Source organism: Myxine glutinosa, chromosome 10 (genome assembly GCF_964187855.1).
Source record: "Myxine glutinosa chromosome 10, kmMyxGlut1.1, whole genome shotgun sequence".
Classification (NCBI taxonomy): Eukaryota; Metazoa; Chordata; class Myxini; order Myxiniformes; family Myxinidae; genus Myxine; species Myxine glutinosa.
Window position 1 is genome coordinate 122,503,621 of NC_136270.1, and position 15,494 is coordinate 122,519,114.

A 15,494-nucleotide genomic window follows, 5' to 3' on the forward strand; every position below is an offset into this window, starting at 1 on the left:
CTTGTGCCTTCGGGCAAACCTCCTTCATATTTTCTTGAACCCATTGGCATATGTTAGGGGTAATTTTATTTTTATTATTCATTCAAAGAGAAAGCAATAGTCAATCGTGGATTGTGTTCCACATTCTTGGAATCCGTCGTGGAAGGGTGTACACTAATAGAATGTCCACACTTCAAGAACAATGCCAACGATTTAATTCAATGGAGAAGACTCACTCGAATATAATAATGATAACAAAACAGTTTAACAGTACAATGCCGGCGTACTCAAACAGGACTCCATTCAACGTATCCAGCCAATCTTCTGCCTGTTTGCATCTTGTCTTATATCGTGTTTGGAGAGTCAAAATAAATTCTTCTGTGCTTTGAGGCATCCGACTGAACGATGAGAGTTCGAACAAAGGGGTCAGGGATTTGAGACAAATAGGCATGGTGCAGCATATGGTTTACATTTCAACATAAACCATAAAGATAAGCATCTTAAGAAAAAGTCCTGGCATTCCACTCTGTCTGGAAAAACAGTTTCATGGTTTTAAAGAAATATTGTATTCCATCTTTGCACAGATTATATCGATGCAAGCTTTATTCCTTTAGGTATATCGAGGCACAGCACATAATTTCTAGAATTTATAATGCAGATTACTCAAAGATTTATCACCAATTATACTCTTGACCTTTATTGGCAATATCCATTTTGAATATCTATCATTCATAATGCAGATTACTCAAAGAGTTATCACTAAGTATATGTTTTTTCACGATTAGCATTCCATATTCCAAAGAATACAATACTGCTGTGCATCACGATTTATATTATAAAGCAACACCCATGTTCCCTAGCTTTCTTGAAATTGAGCAGAGTACGAACAGATTTGCACAGGATGCAAGCGATAACTCACCTGCTCAATAGGAGAGGGACATTTCAATAAAATCAGAAGTCCATGCGGACTTCTACAAATCGTATTTCGATTAATGGCTTGAATAGCGGTGTGAGATTCAGGGCTAGACTTTAATGGTTGCCCGACTATCTAAAACAGGAAATTTTGTCCCTCGGGGAACTTCAGTAAACCTGTCCAAAGCTGGATCAATTTTATCACAAGGATTTTTCACAGTTTCACAAAGGTGGCATGTCAACCTCAAACATAGTTGTTATTTTTCTAGAGTGAAGCCATTAGTAATGATTACTAGGATATTTTCAGACCCTGACTACCCTACACCTGATGTTGGCCTAATGGTTAGGGTGGCAGGCTTGGGATCCTAAGGTCCTGAGTTTGAATCCCATTCAGCTGTTTAATCAATACCAAGTAGGGTTGACTCAGCCTGTCATCCTTCCGAGGTCGGCGAAATGAGTACCAGGGTACTGGATCCTCTCTCAAGGAGGTTGGTGGCAGGATTTGCACTCCGGCTACTGTTAAAAAAAAACAAATAAAAAAAAAACACCACCTCATGCCGTAGCACACACAGTGGTGTATGTTGGGATGGTTCTGAGGAGTCGTCCAAGGACGCAGCAACATGCTGATCCAGCGTAAGCTCCCATAACACGCGCGCGCACACCATCCCCCCCCCCCCCCCCCCCATCAAAGCAATAACTTAAAAGCAATATAATAGTATCATCCTACATGCTCGCAGGATGAGAATTGCTGCATATATTTTTCATGCCACGAAAACAGTCACAAGTTAGCATGACACGTGGCAGGACAACGTAACACAGGGAAATTAGAACGGCACTCGGTGGAGCGCATACCTCCGCCAGGCTGAACAGTTTAGCCTTTGTATCCCAGGGATAGGCCGGATCCTGATCCAGATCCAGATCCAGATTTTCACCAAAATCGAATCAATTCGATCTCGTCTCACCCAAAATATCCACAAAGTTTCATCCAAACCCGTCCATAAATTTTTGAGATATCATGCTGTATATCGTTTTTGGACCCATCTCACACCGGTGAAGAATCACTTAAAATATTATAGTATCTGGATCCAGATCTGCCCCAAAATCAAATCTATTAGTCCTCGTTGCAACCACCAACCAACCACCAACCACCAACCAACAACCAACGTTGTCCACCAAGTTTCATCTGAATCTGTCCATAACTTTTTGAGATATCATACACAGAGACAGACAGACAAATAGGCAGAGACAGACAGACAAATAGGCAGAGACAAACAAACAAGGGTGAAAACATAACTTCCGTCCAAGTTTGGTGGCAGAGCTAATAAAATGTCTTTCAGCGAAACAATAAATGAAAACAAAACCGCAATCTGTTTTTGTAAGAATTGTATCACTCATACACTGTTTTTTTTATATATAAACGAATGGCTCAGCAAAAGTAAACAGGCAATCTGGAGACTGCGCACACATCTTTATTAACTTGAGCAACCTGACGAATGTGGCCGATTGTTTTTGTTAATTGGAGGTTAATGCTACCCCTGTTGTTTTATCTGCGTATGAGTGGCGGCCCAACCAGAATTGTGCCGAAAAGCCAAGAAACCCCTTTGGTAGCCATATGCATCTGAAGATCCAGGAGTGGACATCATCATCATCATCATCATCATCATCATCATCTGTTGTTTGATGTCGGCAGTCCCGAACAGTTATCTAATAATTTAGTTGCCGTTTCTTATTTGTTTTATGCAAGTTGCTGAATGAATAATTTGAATTTGGAACTGTTAAAACATGTTAGAGATGTTCAAGTATGGGCTTGCCTCAGAAACTTCCAAATTCCTTTCCAATTTGCTGTAAATTTACTGAGAACATGTTTTTCTGCACTAGAATGTATTCGGTGACACGAGCGCCGGCGCAAACAGACGTGGGTACACACACACACACACGCGCGCACACACGCACATGCACGCACAAAGACGAACCACGCGCGCACAAAGACGAACCACGCGCGCACCAAAACGAACCACACGCGCGCGCACCAAGACGACCACACGCGCGCGCACCAAGGCGACCACACGCGCGCTCACCGAGGCGACCACACGCGCGCTCACCGAGGCGACCACACGCGCGCTCACCGAGGCGACCACACGCGCGCTCACCGAGGCGACCACACGCGCGCTCACCGAGGCGACCACACGCGCGCTCACCGAGGCGACCACACGCGCGCTCACCGAGGCGACCACACGCGCGCTCACCGAGGCGACCACACGCGCGCTCACCGAGGCGACCACACGCGCGCTCACCGAGGCGACCACACGCGCGCTCACCGAGGCGACCACACGCGCGCTCACCGAGGCGACCACACGCGCGCTCACCGAGGCGACCACACGCGCGCTCACCGAGGCGACCACACGCGCGCTCACCGAGGCGACCACACGCGCGCTCACCGAGGCGACCACACGCGCGCTCACCGAGGCGACCACACGCGCGCTCACCGAGGCGACCACACGCGCGCTCACCGAGGCGACCACACGCGCGCTCTCACCGAGGCGACCACGCGCGCGCACCGAGGCGACCACGCGCGCGCACCGAGGCGACCACACGCGCGAGCACCGAGGCGACCACCCGCGCGCGCACCGAGGCGACCACGCGCGCGCGCAACGAGGCGACCACGCGCAACGAGGCGACCACGCGCGCGCGCACCGAGGCGACCACGCGCGCGCGCACCGAGCCGACCACGCGCGCGCGCACCAAGCCGACCACGCGCGCGCGCACCAAGGCGACCACGCGCGCGCGCACCAAGGCGACCACGCGCGCGCGCACCAAGGCGACCACGCGCGCACGCAACAAGGCGACCACACGCGCACGCACCAAGGCGACCACGCACACGCACCAAGGCGACCACGCGCGCACGCACCAAGGCGACCACGCGCACGCGCACCAAGGCGACCACGCGCGCGCGCACCAAGGCGACCACGCGCGCGCGCACCAAGGCGACCACGCGCACGCGCACCAAGGCGACCACGCGCGCGCGCACCAAGGCGACCACGCGCGCGCGCACCAAGGCGACCACGCGCGCGCGCACCAAGGCGACCACGCGCGCGCGCACCAAGGCGACCACGCGCGCGCGCGCACCAAGGCGACCACGCGCGCGCGCACCAAGGCGACCACGCGCGCGCGCACCAAGGCGACCACGCGCGCGCGCACCAAGGCGACCACGCGCGCGCGCACCAAGGCGACCACGCGCGCAGCGCACCAAGGCGACCACGCGCGCGCGCACCAAGGCGACCACGCGCGCGCGCACCAAGGCGACCACGCGCGCGCGCACCAAGGCGACCACGCGCGCGCGCACCAAGGCGACCACGCGCGCGCGCACCAAGGCGACCACGCGCGCGCGCACCAAGGCGACCACGCGCGCACGCACCAAGGCGACCACGCGCGCACGCACCAAGGCGACCACGCGCGCACGCACCAAGGCGACCACGCGCGCACGCACCAAGGCGACCACGCGCGCACGCACCAAGGCGACCACGCGCGCACGCACCAAGGCGGCCACGCGCGCACGCACCAAGGCGACCACGCGCGCACGCACCAAGGCGACCACGCGCGCACGCACCAAGGCGACCACGCGCGCACGCACCAAGGCGACCACGCGCGCACGCACCAAGGCGACCACGCGCGCACGCACCAAGGCGACCACGCGCGCACGCACCAAGGCGACCACGCGCGCACGCACCAGGGCGACCACGCGCGCACGCACCAAGGCGACCACGCGCGCACGCACCAAGGCGACCACGCGCGCACGCACCAAGGCGACCACGCGCGCACGCACCAAGGCGACCACGCGCGCACGCACCAAGGCGACCACACACGCACGCAACAAGGCGACCACGCGCGCACGCACCAAGGCGACCACACGCGCACGCACCAAGGCGACCACACGCGCACGCACCAAGGCGACCACATGCGCACGCACCAAGATGACCACATGCGCACGCACCAAGACGACCACACGCGCACGCACCAAGACGACCACACACGCACACACCAAGACGACCAACACGCGCACCCACCAAGACGAACAACACGCGCACGCACCAAGACAAACAACATTCCACGCACCCAAGCGGCAGCGCACAAAAAAACATGAACAAACACATACAAAAACGAACGGACACACACTCCTGTCCACTCTCATTCATTCCGTGTCTCTGCCAGGGCACACCCAGTCTTATGGGTAGTCGTTGAAACAGTCTCCATCAGGTTAGGTGTAAAAATAAAAATAGCTGAGTTTCCGTTAACCCGTGCTACCTCAAAAATTCCTGCCAACCCCAAAGGTTTATGGTGTTGTGTTTTTATGTGTCGCAGCAATTTCAATAATTTCCGACTGGGGTTTTGAAGGCCCCGAAGTAAGCTGGATTCTATACTCAAGAGCACAAGCACAGTGAATGCCTCACTCGCGTCAATCCCAACTGCCTCACACGAGCCTGTTGTGAATCTTCATCTCTGATATTATGAATAAAATTCCATCGAAAAATCTCTGGAAAGTCTAGTGGAAGTTAAATTACATTACAAAAGGTCAGTCGTCACATGCTCTTGCGTGCACCTTTGGAGAAACTTATTCTTATGGTGCAAACGCGTCAAAATACAGATGATTGCCAAATAAAATTATCAAAGACAAAAACAAATTCCAAATTGGTTAGTGAATCTCTGCCCAGACAACTCTTGCAGGTAAATGGCAGGCAGGTTGGGAACCACTGCTCGAGACTGACTAGCACAGGGGTAATACTGTTGCAATTCTTGGTTCATAAAAAACCCTTAATGTGTCATGCAAGTTCATTCAAGAGTTACCAACATGAAGAAACATACTTTTCTCCAGAGGAAGCAAGATCAACATCTTCCACAAAATTCACATTCAAAGGAGAGCCAGGAGGATATTCAAACTTGTGCAGTTTCTCCTTTGCATAGATAGCAGATGCTGGGTTGTTATAGCGGATGTAGCCAAGCCCTGAAATGGAGAGAACAAATAAATAAATAACCGAACATCTCAAAATGATCCATAATTGAACCCAATAAAAATAGCCCACAGTTTCTGAGAAGATTTTTTAGATTACTTCTATTTGAGAAACCCGCCTTTGGAGCAAAGCTCCCTTTCAACCCCTTTAAATGGGTGGATCTGGATGGGTAGCACAACCCTATGAGACCTTACTGTCCTGATGCATTGAACCAATTTTGGTCCATAATCGCTCAGGAAGTTGTGAAAAAGATAGTTTCGTGAAAATGAGGGATTCAGGGAGGGAGCCCATGGCCCCCTTTCTGGGGGAGGTACGGCCATGAAGAGCACAAATTAAGGTTAGGGCATGGTCGGTCCTGATGCATTGTGGCAAGTTTGGACTTGATTTGTCTAATGGTGTCTGAGAACATTTTTGAAAGAAATTCCAAAATTTGGGGCAAAACCCTCTTTTTACCCTCTCATAGAAGATGCATACAGATGGGGAGCACAACCCCATGAGACCTTGCTGTCCTGATGCATCATACCAAATTTGGTCCATAATCGCTCAGGAAGTTTGTGAAATGTTTTAATCAAATGTTAATGGCCGTACGTACACCGGCACCCATTCTATGACGTTATTTTGGCAAAATAACCCAACTCGAGTGAAGTCCATGGCGCACCATCACAAATCCCTACGAATGACCTAATATCAAATCAAGAGTGAATTTTTTTTTTTGCCATTTTAACCTATGACCCGAAGTCCCCATCTTCTGGGGCACGAACTAGGGGTCAAATCAAACTAGAACGACGCTCTTCGACATCTCAACGTCGACCGATATGCCTCTGCCCACATTATTCCATCATTATACATACTTGTACCAAGTTTGATTTAAATCCCTTCAGTTGTTCTCTCAAGTTATCACATTTTTACCTGACATGACCTTTGACCTCTTGATGCCAGAATCCAATCAGTTCATCTTTGCGTCATATATAATTGTACCAAATTTGTTCAAATTCCCATGGCAACATAATTTTTACTTAACATGACCTCTGTCCTTTGACCTCTTGTCCCCAACATCTAATCAGTTCATCTTTTCATCATTATACATACCTGTACCAAGTTTGACTTGGATCCCTTCAGCCGTACTTAAGTTATCGTGGGAAGGAAAGCCTATCACGGACAAACGGACAGAGCCGGACGAACCACCTTTAGAGGACCTCTAACCACAGAGCCGGATGAACAACCCGAAAACATAATGCCTACGGCAATGTCAACAGCAGAGGCATAAAAACCCAATAAATATGCTTGCAAAACTACTACATTATACAAACAGAAAATACTTTGATGCTCAAATAAATAAAATGTTAAGACAGAAAATGCAAGACCAAATTGATCCGCAATATGTAGGTGTTAATGAACATCCTGGATTTCACAAATTCAGGGCTCCAATATGTTCCGGCAAGGATAGGAGAGAACTTCCAAGGTCAATCATCATATTGTTTATGGGGTCTGCAACTCGTGGAGGATTATGATTGGACCAAGTCTTTCATAAGCCAGCTGGCCAGGCCTTATGCTCCACTGGAGGTTATGGCAGGAATCAGGTGCGTGGTGAGGATGCCGACATAAATGTCACCCGGTCTTCATAAATAGACACAATGAGTTCTTTAACTTCCACCAGCAATTAATGCTTACACATGGATCCCCATCTTATTGTCAGCAGTGCAATGCATGCATAGTGTCAGATCGAGAAGTTTATGATCAGATTGAGAATCATATGCAGACAACTCAAAGGTAAGTGCACTCACTTTGTGTGGTTTTGTTGCACTACAGCGGAAAAAACTATATATAGAGGGGGAAAAATGAGAAATGAATGAAATAAGGAAAGCAAGAGAAGGGTGAAAGTTTTGGGACATTCAGGGAGTGTGGGAGGGAGGGAGGGAGGGAGGTGTAAGAAATTGTGAAGGGTAACTAATGCGACTATATAACGGAGAGCTGACCAAACTTTTCATTCAAGTTAGCCACCATAGATACAAAGCACATTGACCTTTTACTTACTGCAGCCATTGAATATATCCTTCTGGGCATCACAGAAATCCAATCCAGGTATTAGTCTGAAAATCGAGGTGAGCTGCTCTCGAGTGATGCTTGCATTCATAGCCACAGAGAGACACCTTGTGAAACCCGGCAAGTGATTTGATAATTGGTTGGATGAGGGAGGTGCTGCATGTCGTCTGTCAAACTCACCTGTAAATGCAGAATTCTGGCCTAGAGACACAGCAGGGGCAAATTATATATTAGCGACATAGCATAGACAATTGTGATTGGTCAACTCTTTTAAAGATATATAATGGGGGAAAAAAGGAGAGAAATACTCGAGTTAATTTCCAAAATACAGTGGGGAATACGAAATTAGGCACCAAAGTTGTAATGGTGCTCAACTCAAAAATGTGTGAACAATGGTACACATGAGTCGGGGCTCAGGCTTCGGTACAGGCTGGCTCCATTTTACTGAGTGACAATGCCGTAAATTACTGGAAAATTGCAGACCCTCCTGTCTCAGACACACTTGTTACGAGCTTTGTGGAATGATTTGAGGTTGTCTTCAGTTGGATTTGCCTTCCAGGAGGCAAATTTTGTAAATTTCAATTTTATAAATTAGAGCCGTCTCCCTTGACAAATCACGTGCCTTCGATATGGTCTGGCACCCAGCTCTGCTCACCAAACTCTCCTCCTATGGTATCCATGGAAATCTCCACGCATGGCTGGCGGACTTCCTCTCTAGTCGTAGTCAACGTGTGGCCATGAATGGGGTTCTCTCATCTCCTCTCCTGTTCAAGCTGGATTCCCCAAGGCAGTGTTCTGGGCCCCGTGCTTTTTCTGGTCTTCATCAATGATCTCTCCGACTCTCTTGAAAATCCTCTCTATCTCTTTGCTGATGACTCCACTCTCTGCCACTCCATTCCTCATCCCTCAGATCGGCAGTCTGCAGCCTCCTCACTCTCTGCAGACCTGGACAAAATCACAGAATGGGCAAACAAGTGGAACATGTCTTTCAATCCTGACAAATCTCACACTCTTACGATGTCTCTCCGAAAAGACCGACTGGACAACCCTCCCATCCACTTTCTGAATAATCCTCTCCAAGAAGTTCTGTCACTCAAGCTTTTGGGTCTCACTATCTGCCATGATCTTTCCTGGGAAAACCACATTTCAAATCTGGCCTCCAAAGCCAGTCGCCGACTGTGCATCCTCCATCGTGCTAAGTCCTTCCTTGGCACACCTGAGCTCCTCACCACATATAAGGCTTTCATTTGCAGCTCAATGGAATACTGCTCTCCCCTCTGGGCTGGTGCTCCTGCCTCACACCTAGCTCGTCTTCACGCTGTTGAAACCAAAGCGTTCAGAATCATTGGAATCTCCCGCGATGAAGCTACCTCCGAGGGCCTTTCACTTACTCACCGCAGGCAGGTTGGTGGTCTTTCTGTCTTCCACCGACTCCTCTCCGGCCTTGCTCCTCCAGCTCTCTCTGGGCTCTGTCCCTCAAATATTCCTACAGCTCGCACAAGATCTGCCTGCAACCCTCTTATTAGTCTAGTAGGAAGACTAGGTCCCCCTGCACCCCCGGAGATATACTTCTAATCAGTGTTTCTAGATTGGAAAAAATGTGTAGAAAATGACTAGCTATGGCCCCAAGCTGAAAAAATGTCCCACATACCATTTTTATGCAAATTACTGCTGCAAATTTTATGCAAAATTATGCAAATTTTATGCAAATTTTTGATGAGGAGTAGAGTTGAGGGGTCTTTGAGGGCTTCATCGAGGTGCTCTCGGTTGCAAGACTGGGTCATTCTGAGAAGCACAGCAGGGTCAGAGATCATGATGTTCTCCTCCTCAGTGAATCTCTCCATCAACAGCCTCTCCATTGCCTCACACACTGTTTTGAGGCAAAAGAGGGACTTTGCGTAGGCCTTTCCACTGAGAACACCTTTGAGAGATCCACTTGTTACTAGTTGTGCCTCAAAGAGAATCTCTGCATATCCAGAACCACGCATCTTGTGTCCAGTGAGCATCCCGATGTAGTTCATGGATGTGTGGAAGGGTCCAATCGTTACTACATGACTAGCAAATTCATTTGGCCAGCGCCAGATGATGGGAAGGGCTTTCATGCAGACACCCAGATCAAATGTATTCAGGACCCATCTCTGACCCACCTCAGCAGTTGCTGCCTCGGAACGCTTCAGTAGCTCACGAACAACTGCGTTGTCTGTGATCGGTTGGTGGATAGGCGTGCAGTAGTCGACTGTTGATTTGCTGGGTGGGGGAGAACCAGTTGCAGAGGTGAAACCCCCTAGCCCAGGCACAGGCTGCAGGCCATTGCCATGCCATGCAGGCACCAGGCACAGACCGATCACAGACAACGCAGTTGTTCGTGAGCTACTGAAGCGTTCCGAGGCAGCAACTGCTGAGGTGGGTCAGAGATGGGTCCTGAATACATTTGATCTGGGTGTCTGCATGAAAGCCCTTCCCATCATCTGGCGCTGGCCAAATGAATTTGCTAGTCATGTAGTAACGATTGGACCCTTCCACACATCCATGAACTACATCGGGATGCTCACTGGACACAAGATGCGTGGTTCTGGATATGCAGAGATTCTCTTTGAGGCACAACTAGTAACAAGTGGATCTCTCAAAGGTGTTCTCAGTGGAAAGGCCTATGCAAAGTCCCTCTTTTGCCTCAAAACAGTGTGTGAGGCAATGGAGAGGCTGTTGATGGAGAGATTCACTGAGGAGGAGAACATCATGATCTCTGACCCTGCTGTGCTTCTCAGAATGACCCAGTCTTGCAACCGAGAGCACCTCGATGAAGCCCTCAAAGACCCCTCAACTCTACTCCTCATCAAAAATTTGCATAAAATTTGCATAATTTTGCATAAAATTTGCAGCAGTAATTTGCATAAAAATGGTATGTGGGACATTTTTTCAGCTTGGGGCCATAGCTAGTCATTTTCTACACATTTTTTCCAATCTAGAAACACTGATTAGAAGTATATCTCCGGGGGGGTGCAGGGGGACCTAGTCTTCCTACTAGACTATATGGTTAAACTGCCAAAATCAAGACTCTCTGCTCACCTTCACTCCTTCATTCCTCTTTTCTCCCGCCTCTGGAACAAACTCCCTCACTCTCTTCAATCCCACTCCTCCCTCCAGGTCTTTAAAACAGCTGTTCACCACCATCTCTTATGTGAAGAAACCCCATCCAAAACCTTGATCTTTTCTACCCCCGCTAATTTCACCCCAAATCCACTTTTTTGAAATACCAACTTCTTTCCTGGAAGTCCTTGGTGTCCTTGTGTTTATACTTCTCCCACACCCCCCCCCCCCCCTTCCCACGCCGCCTCCCCCCCCCCCAAGCCCACTCCCTCCAACACATTCCCGATGTCCCTGCTCTCAAATGTTGAGTTTATGTGCTTCGCCTTCTCTCCCCATCTTGTCTACCGCTCCCCTTTTTATATACTTTGTTTGTCTGATTTGTTTGTGTGATAAATGTTAGCTCTTTCACGAGCCTCGATTCTGTATACAAAAAAAAAAATACAAAAATAAAGACCCTCATGACATACATTTAACAAATACTGACTAATTATTCATAGGATTTCAGGGGAACAAAAGACGTGATGTGCTTCTGCATTCGAGCATTCATGAAATATATATATATATATATATATATTTCTCCCACACCCCCCCCCCCCCCCCCCTATATATATATATATATTTTTTTTTTTCTTCTTTTTTTTTTTTAACATATCAGGACTGGTCTGCTATATCCTCCACCACCAATATCAATTCAGTCTGTGAATTCTTCTGCAGAAACCTGCTCTCTCTCTTATGCACAGATTCATCCCACTCTCTTCAATTAACCTATCCATCCTCAGACTGAATCCTGTGGTGAAACAGCTGCTTTAAAACAACTTGCATTCTCCTCCTGGAAGGCAAATCCAACTGAAGACGACCTCAAATCATTCCACAAAGCTCGTAACGAGTGTATCTAATCTCTCGAGAGCCAGAAAACAACATCTGTCCAATCTCAAGAATGAGCTTTCAAACTTGTCTCCCTCCTCTAAAACCTGGTGATGCCTTGCCAAGACTTGAACCCTCTGCATTCTTCGTGCTTTGTCACCCTCGGGTATCTGCAGGACACACTGTCCACCAGCAACCCCGTCCTAGTGAAACTGTCTAAATCCAGAACCACCGCTCACCATTCATTTATTCCCTTTTTTTTGATGACAAGTATTATGATGTAAATCCTGAAGCATCATTGCATTATGTTTTAAATACAATTCCTCCTTGATATGGTTTGCAAAAAAAAAAAAAGCTGTGGTCGAAGTAGTTTCTTCTTCTTCTCCAAAAATAACGCTTAAAATCATTGACAGGATGTTTGTGGCAATGTCTAAGCAATCTCACCAATATAAAGCTTACTCCTCGAACCGTCAAACATTGAGATCTTGTTTTGTCTTTTGAAAACCACTCATTAAAAATAATAATGAAAAAAATTAACTGCAATAGGAAAGTATGCTACAAACATAATCATGAAAAAAAAAAAACTAAATTAAATATACGTGGGAATGTTAAAGAATTTACCAAAAGGAGCTGGCATGGGTTTTGGCCCCAAATTCTGCACATTCTGCATGGCACCACCTTGGAAGCGGCCATCGTGGCCGAAGTTGTCACGCGAGCCTTGTGCAGGATGGTGCCATTCACTTTGAGGACCCTGGTTGGTGCGGTATTTAGGTTCGGCCAAAATAGCTCTGAATCCTGACAGGAGAGGGACATGGCAAAGTGGGGTTGGGGTGGGATATTGGGAGTGGAACATCACACAACATAAAAAATTAATGAACAAGAGGTACTAAGAAAAAGCATAAATTGTTCAGCAAAAGGAGGGGGTATGAGTTTTTGGCCTAGATTCTGCACACTGCCAAGCATGACGCCACATGCACACTTTGTGGGCGTTAACATAGTAAAGTAAAAAGGCAGCACAAGGATGGATCATTTGCAAATGTCTGGAGTTGAAGTTTGTGGATCTAATGGAAAACAAAACCTGCTCTTGCATTTTGCAAATAAATATAACAGGCCCACAGTTGATATATGGCAAACATATATCTCTCGCAAATATGGCAAACATATATATATATATATATATATATATATATATATATATATATATATATATATATATATATATACATATATATATATATACATATATATATATATATATATATATATACATATATATATATATATATATATATATATATATATATATATATATATATATATATATATATATATATATATATATATATATATATATATATATAACTGTAAGAAATAGTAGAAACTCCAAAGTACGAGCAGGGCGTCTCATTTGTATTGAATAAATAATCGTTAGATTAAATAAGACGCGGACGTAGCTTCAGGACGTCAATCTTTAATTGTCGACAAGCTTTCGACCAACAAAGGTCTTCTTCTGAGTCTACAAAAACAGCAGGCATGTATATCAGTCAAGTATGTATGGTGATATGTGTGTGAGATGTGTGATGTACTGATGTGTGTAGAAAATGCATACAGAAGGAAGAGCCACGCCAAAGTTCACTCACCAGCCCCAAGTTCAACGGAACGGTCACAACTGTAACGCAAACGGTCACTTCCGTTGAACTTGGGGCTGGTGAGTGAACTTTGGCGTGGCCTTCCTTCTGTATGCATTTTCTACACACATCACACATCTCACCATACATACTTGACTGATATACATGCCTGCTGTTTTTGTAGACTCAGAAGAAGACCTTTGTTGGTCGAAAGCTTGTCGACAATTAAAGATCGACGTCCTGAAGCTACGTCCGCGTCTTATTTAATCTAACGATTTTATATAGATAGATAGATAGATAGATAGATAGATAGATAGATAGATAGATATATATATATATATATATATATATATATATATATATATATATATATATATATATATATATCTCTGCTCGTGTGCAATACAAAATTTGCACACTATGTTATAAATCATAGTGTGGAACGGGACCATCACTATCTCTCCGATTTGCTCACTCTATGAACCTCGGCGACGGCTTCGTTCAAGCGAAGACTCTATGACCTGAGAGCCGCCGCGCACCAGCACCAAGTCGTTTAGCGAGAAATCCTTTCCTTTGCTGCACCTCTGCTCTGGAATGACTTGCCTTACTCTGTTCGACATGTTGACTCTCTTCCTGCCTTTAAAACCTCCCTCAAAACCTATCTGTTTCACAAGTCTTTCAAAGTCGAAGTCCTGTTTTCCCTTTGGTTTGAGGTGGGACAGAGATCGAGAGCAAGTCTGTGTACATGTGCGGGGGAGGGAGGGAGGGGAGGAGGGGGAGTACACATCTGTGGGTTTTGAATGGGGAGGGAGAGGAATAGGGCAAGAGTGAAGGTGTGTCTGTGTGTGTGTATGTTTGTGTACGTTTGTGTATGTGTGTGCGGTGTGTGTGCGGTGTGTGTGTGTGTTCGCATGATAATGTAAAGCGCCATGAGGGCCGTTTACTCTGCTTGATGGGGCTATATAAGACTCCTTTGTTATTATTATTATTATTAAACAAACGAAAGACGTATATTATGAAACCTTAGGTGTGAATTTTTTTAATTAATACTGTGACAAATATTTTTCTGGAGGCTGGTGTTGGCTAAATGGTTGGCTTAAGATCTTAGAGAATCTTGAGTTTGAGCCCCTGTCATGCTGTTACATAACACCAGGTGAGTCGACTCAGCCTGTCATCCTTCTGAGGTCGACAAAACGAGTTCCGGCTTACTGGGGTGATAAGACTTTCGAGTATCCTGCGTTGAGTGGTGACCCGTCCAGGATTGTATTCCTTAGCCAATGAAACTTCGACAGCCCGATGCGCTTCACAGCATGAAAGGAATGGTTGTTATGAATATTTTTCTGGAGTTGGAGCTCTGATACATACACAAGGTGGCCCTGCTTCTCAAATTTGATCAAAGCAAACACTGAAACCCCAATAGCGGTTAAATATTTCAGCAACACCAGGAATTGCCAAGACATTGGGTGTATGAGCACCTGGGGAGGGTAATGGAACCTTTGATGGAGGAAATGCCATCAGAAGGCAGATTAATTCAAAGACTTGGGCCAAAATTTCCCCTTTGGCCCACCTCCCAAAAAAGGTTGGATCACTTGGGGCAGTCATAAAAATAATCCATATTATAAAAGGAGCCACGTCTGTTTGTCGTGTTATAACTTGAGAACGGATTAATGGATTTCAATAAATCTAACTACAGTGGATTCGGGTAACTCCCGTGAGTGTTTGCAATCCAATTTTTTTTATCCTGCAGGGAGAGCAAGATCTCCCAGGAATTATTTTTTTTCTCCCAGGAATCATGCACCATAGGTTAGCCATAGCAGCAAAGATTGGCATTACCGTCAGCGAAGCGACGGGTCTTATATTCTAGTAATCTTAATATAATGAAGCAAACATGGATATGACTGAAACTCTAAAATTGATGTGGCGGAAATAGCACCACCTTTGCAGGTAGTCAGTATTACAAATAATCTTCCTTTTT

The 15,494-nt window shown here is 46.7% G+C and overlaps 1 protein-coding gene across 2 annotated transcripts in view; it reads right to left on the minus strand.

Moving 5' to 3' along the window:
* Window positions 1–15,494, minus strand: part of RBM45 (RNA binding motif protein 45) — a 46,116-nt gene that overhangs the window by 8,126 nt on the left and 22,496 nt on the right. Inside the window, exons 4-6 of one of the 2 annotated variants that reach the window (XM_068126177.2) lie at window positions 12,513–12,686; window positions 7,932–8,141; window positions 5,752–5,890 (exon numbers count right to left, since the gene is read on the minus strand). In XM_068126177.2, coding sequence (XP_067982278.1) covers window positions 5,752–5,890; window positions 7,932–8,141; window positions 12,513–12,686 — 523 coding nt within the window. The remainder of the gene's footprint in view (window positions 1–5,751; window positions 5,891–7,931; window positions 8,142–12,512; window positions 12,687–15,494) is intronic. The other variant, XM_068126178.2, reaches the window with a different exon arrangement.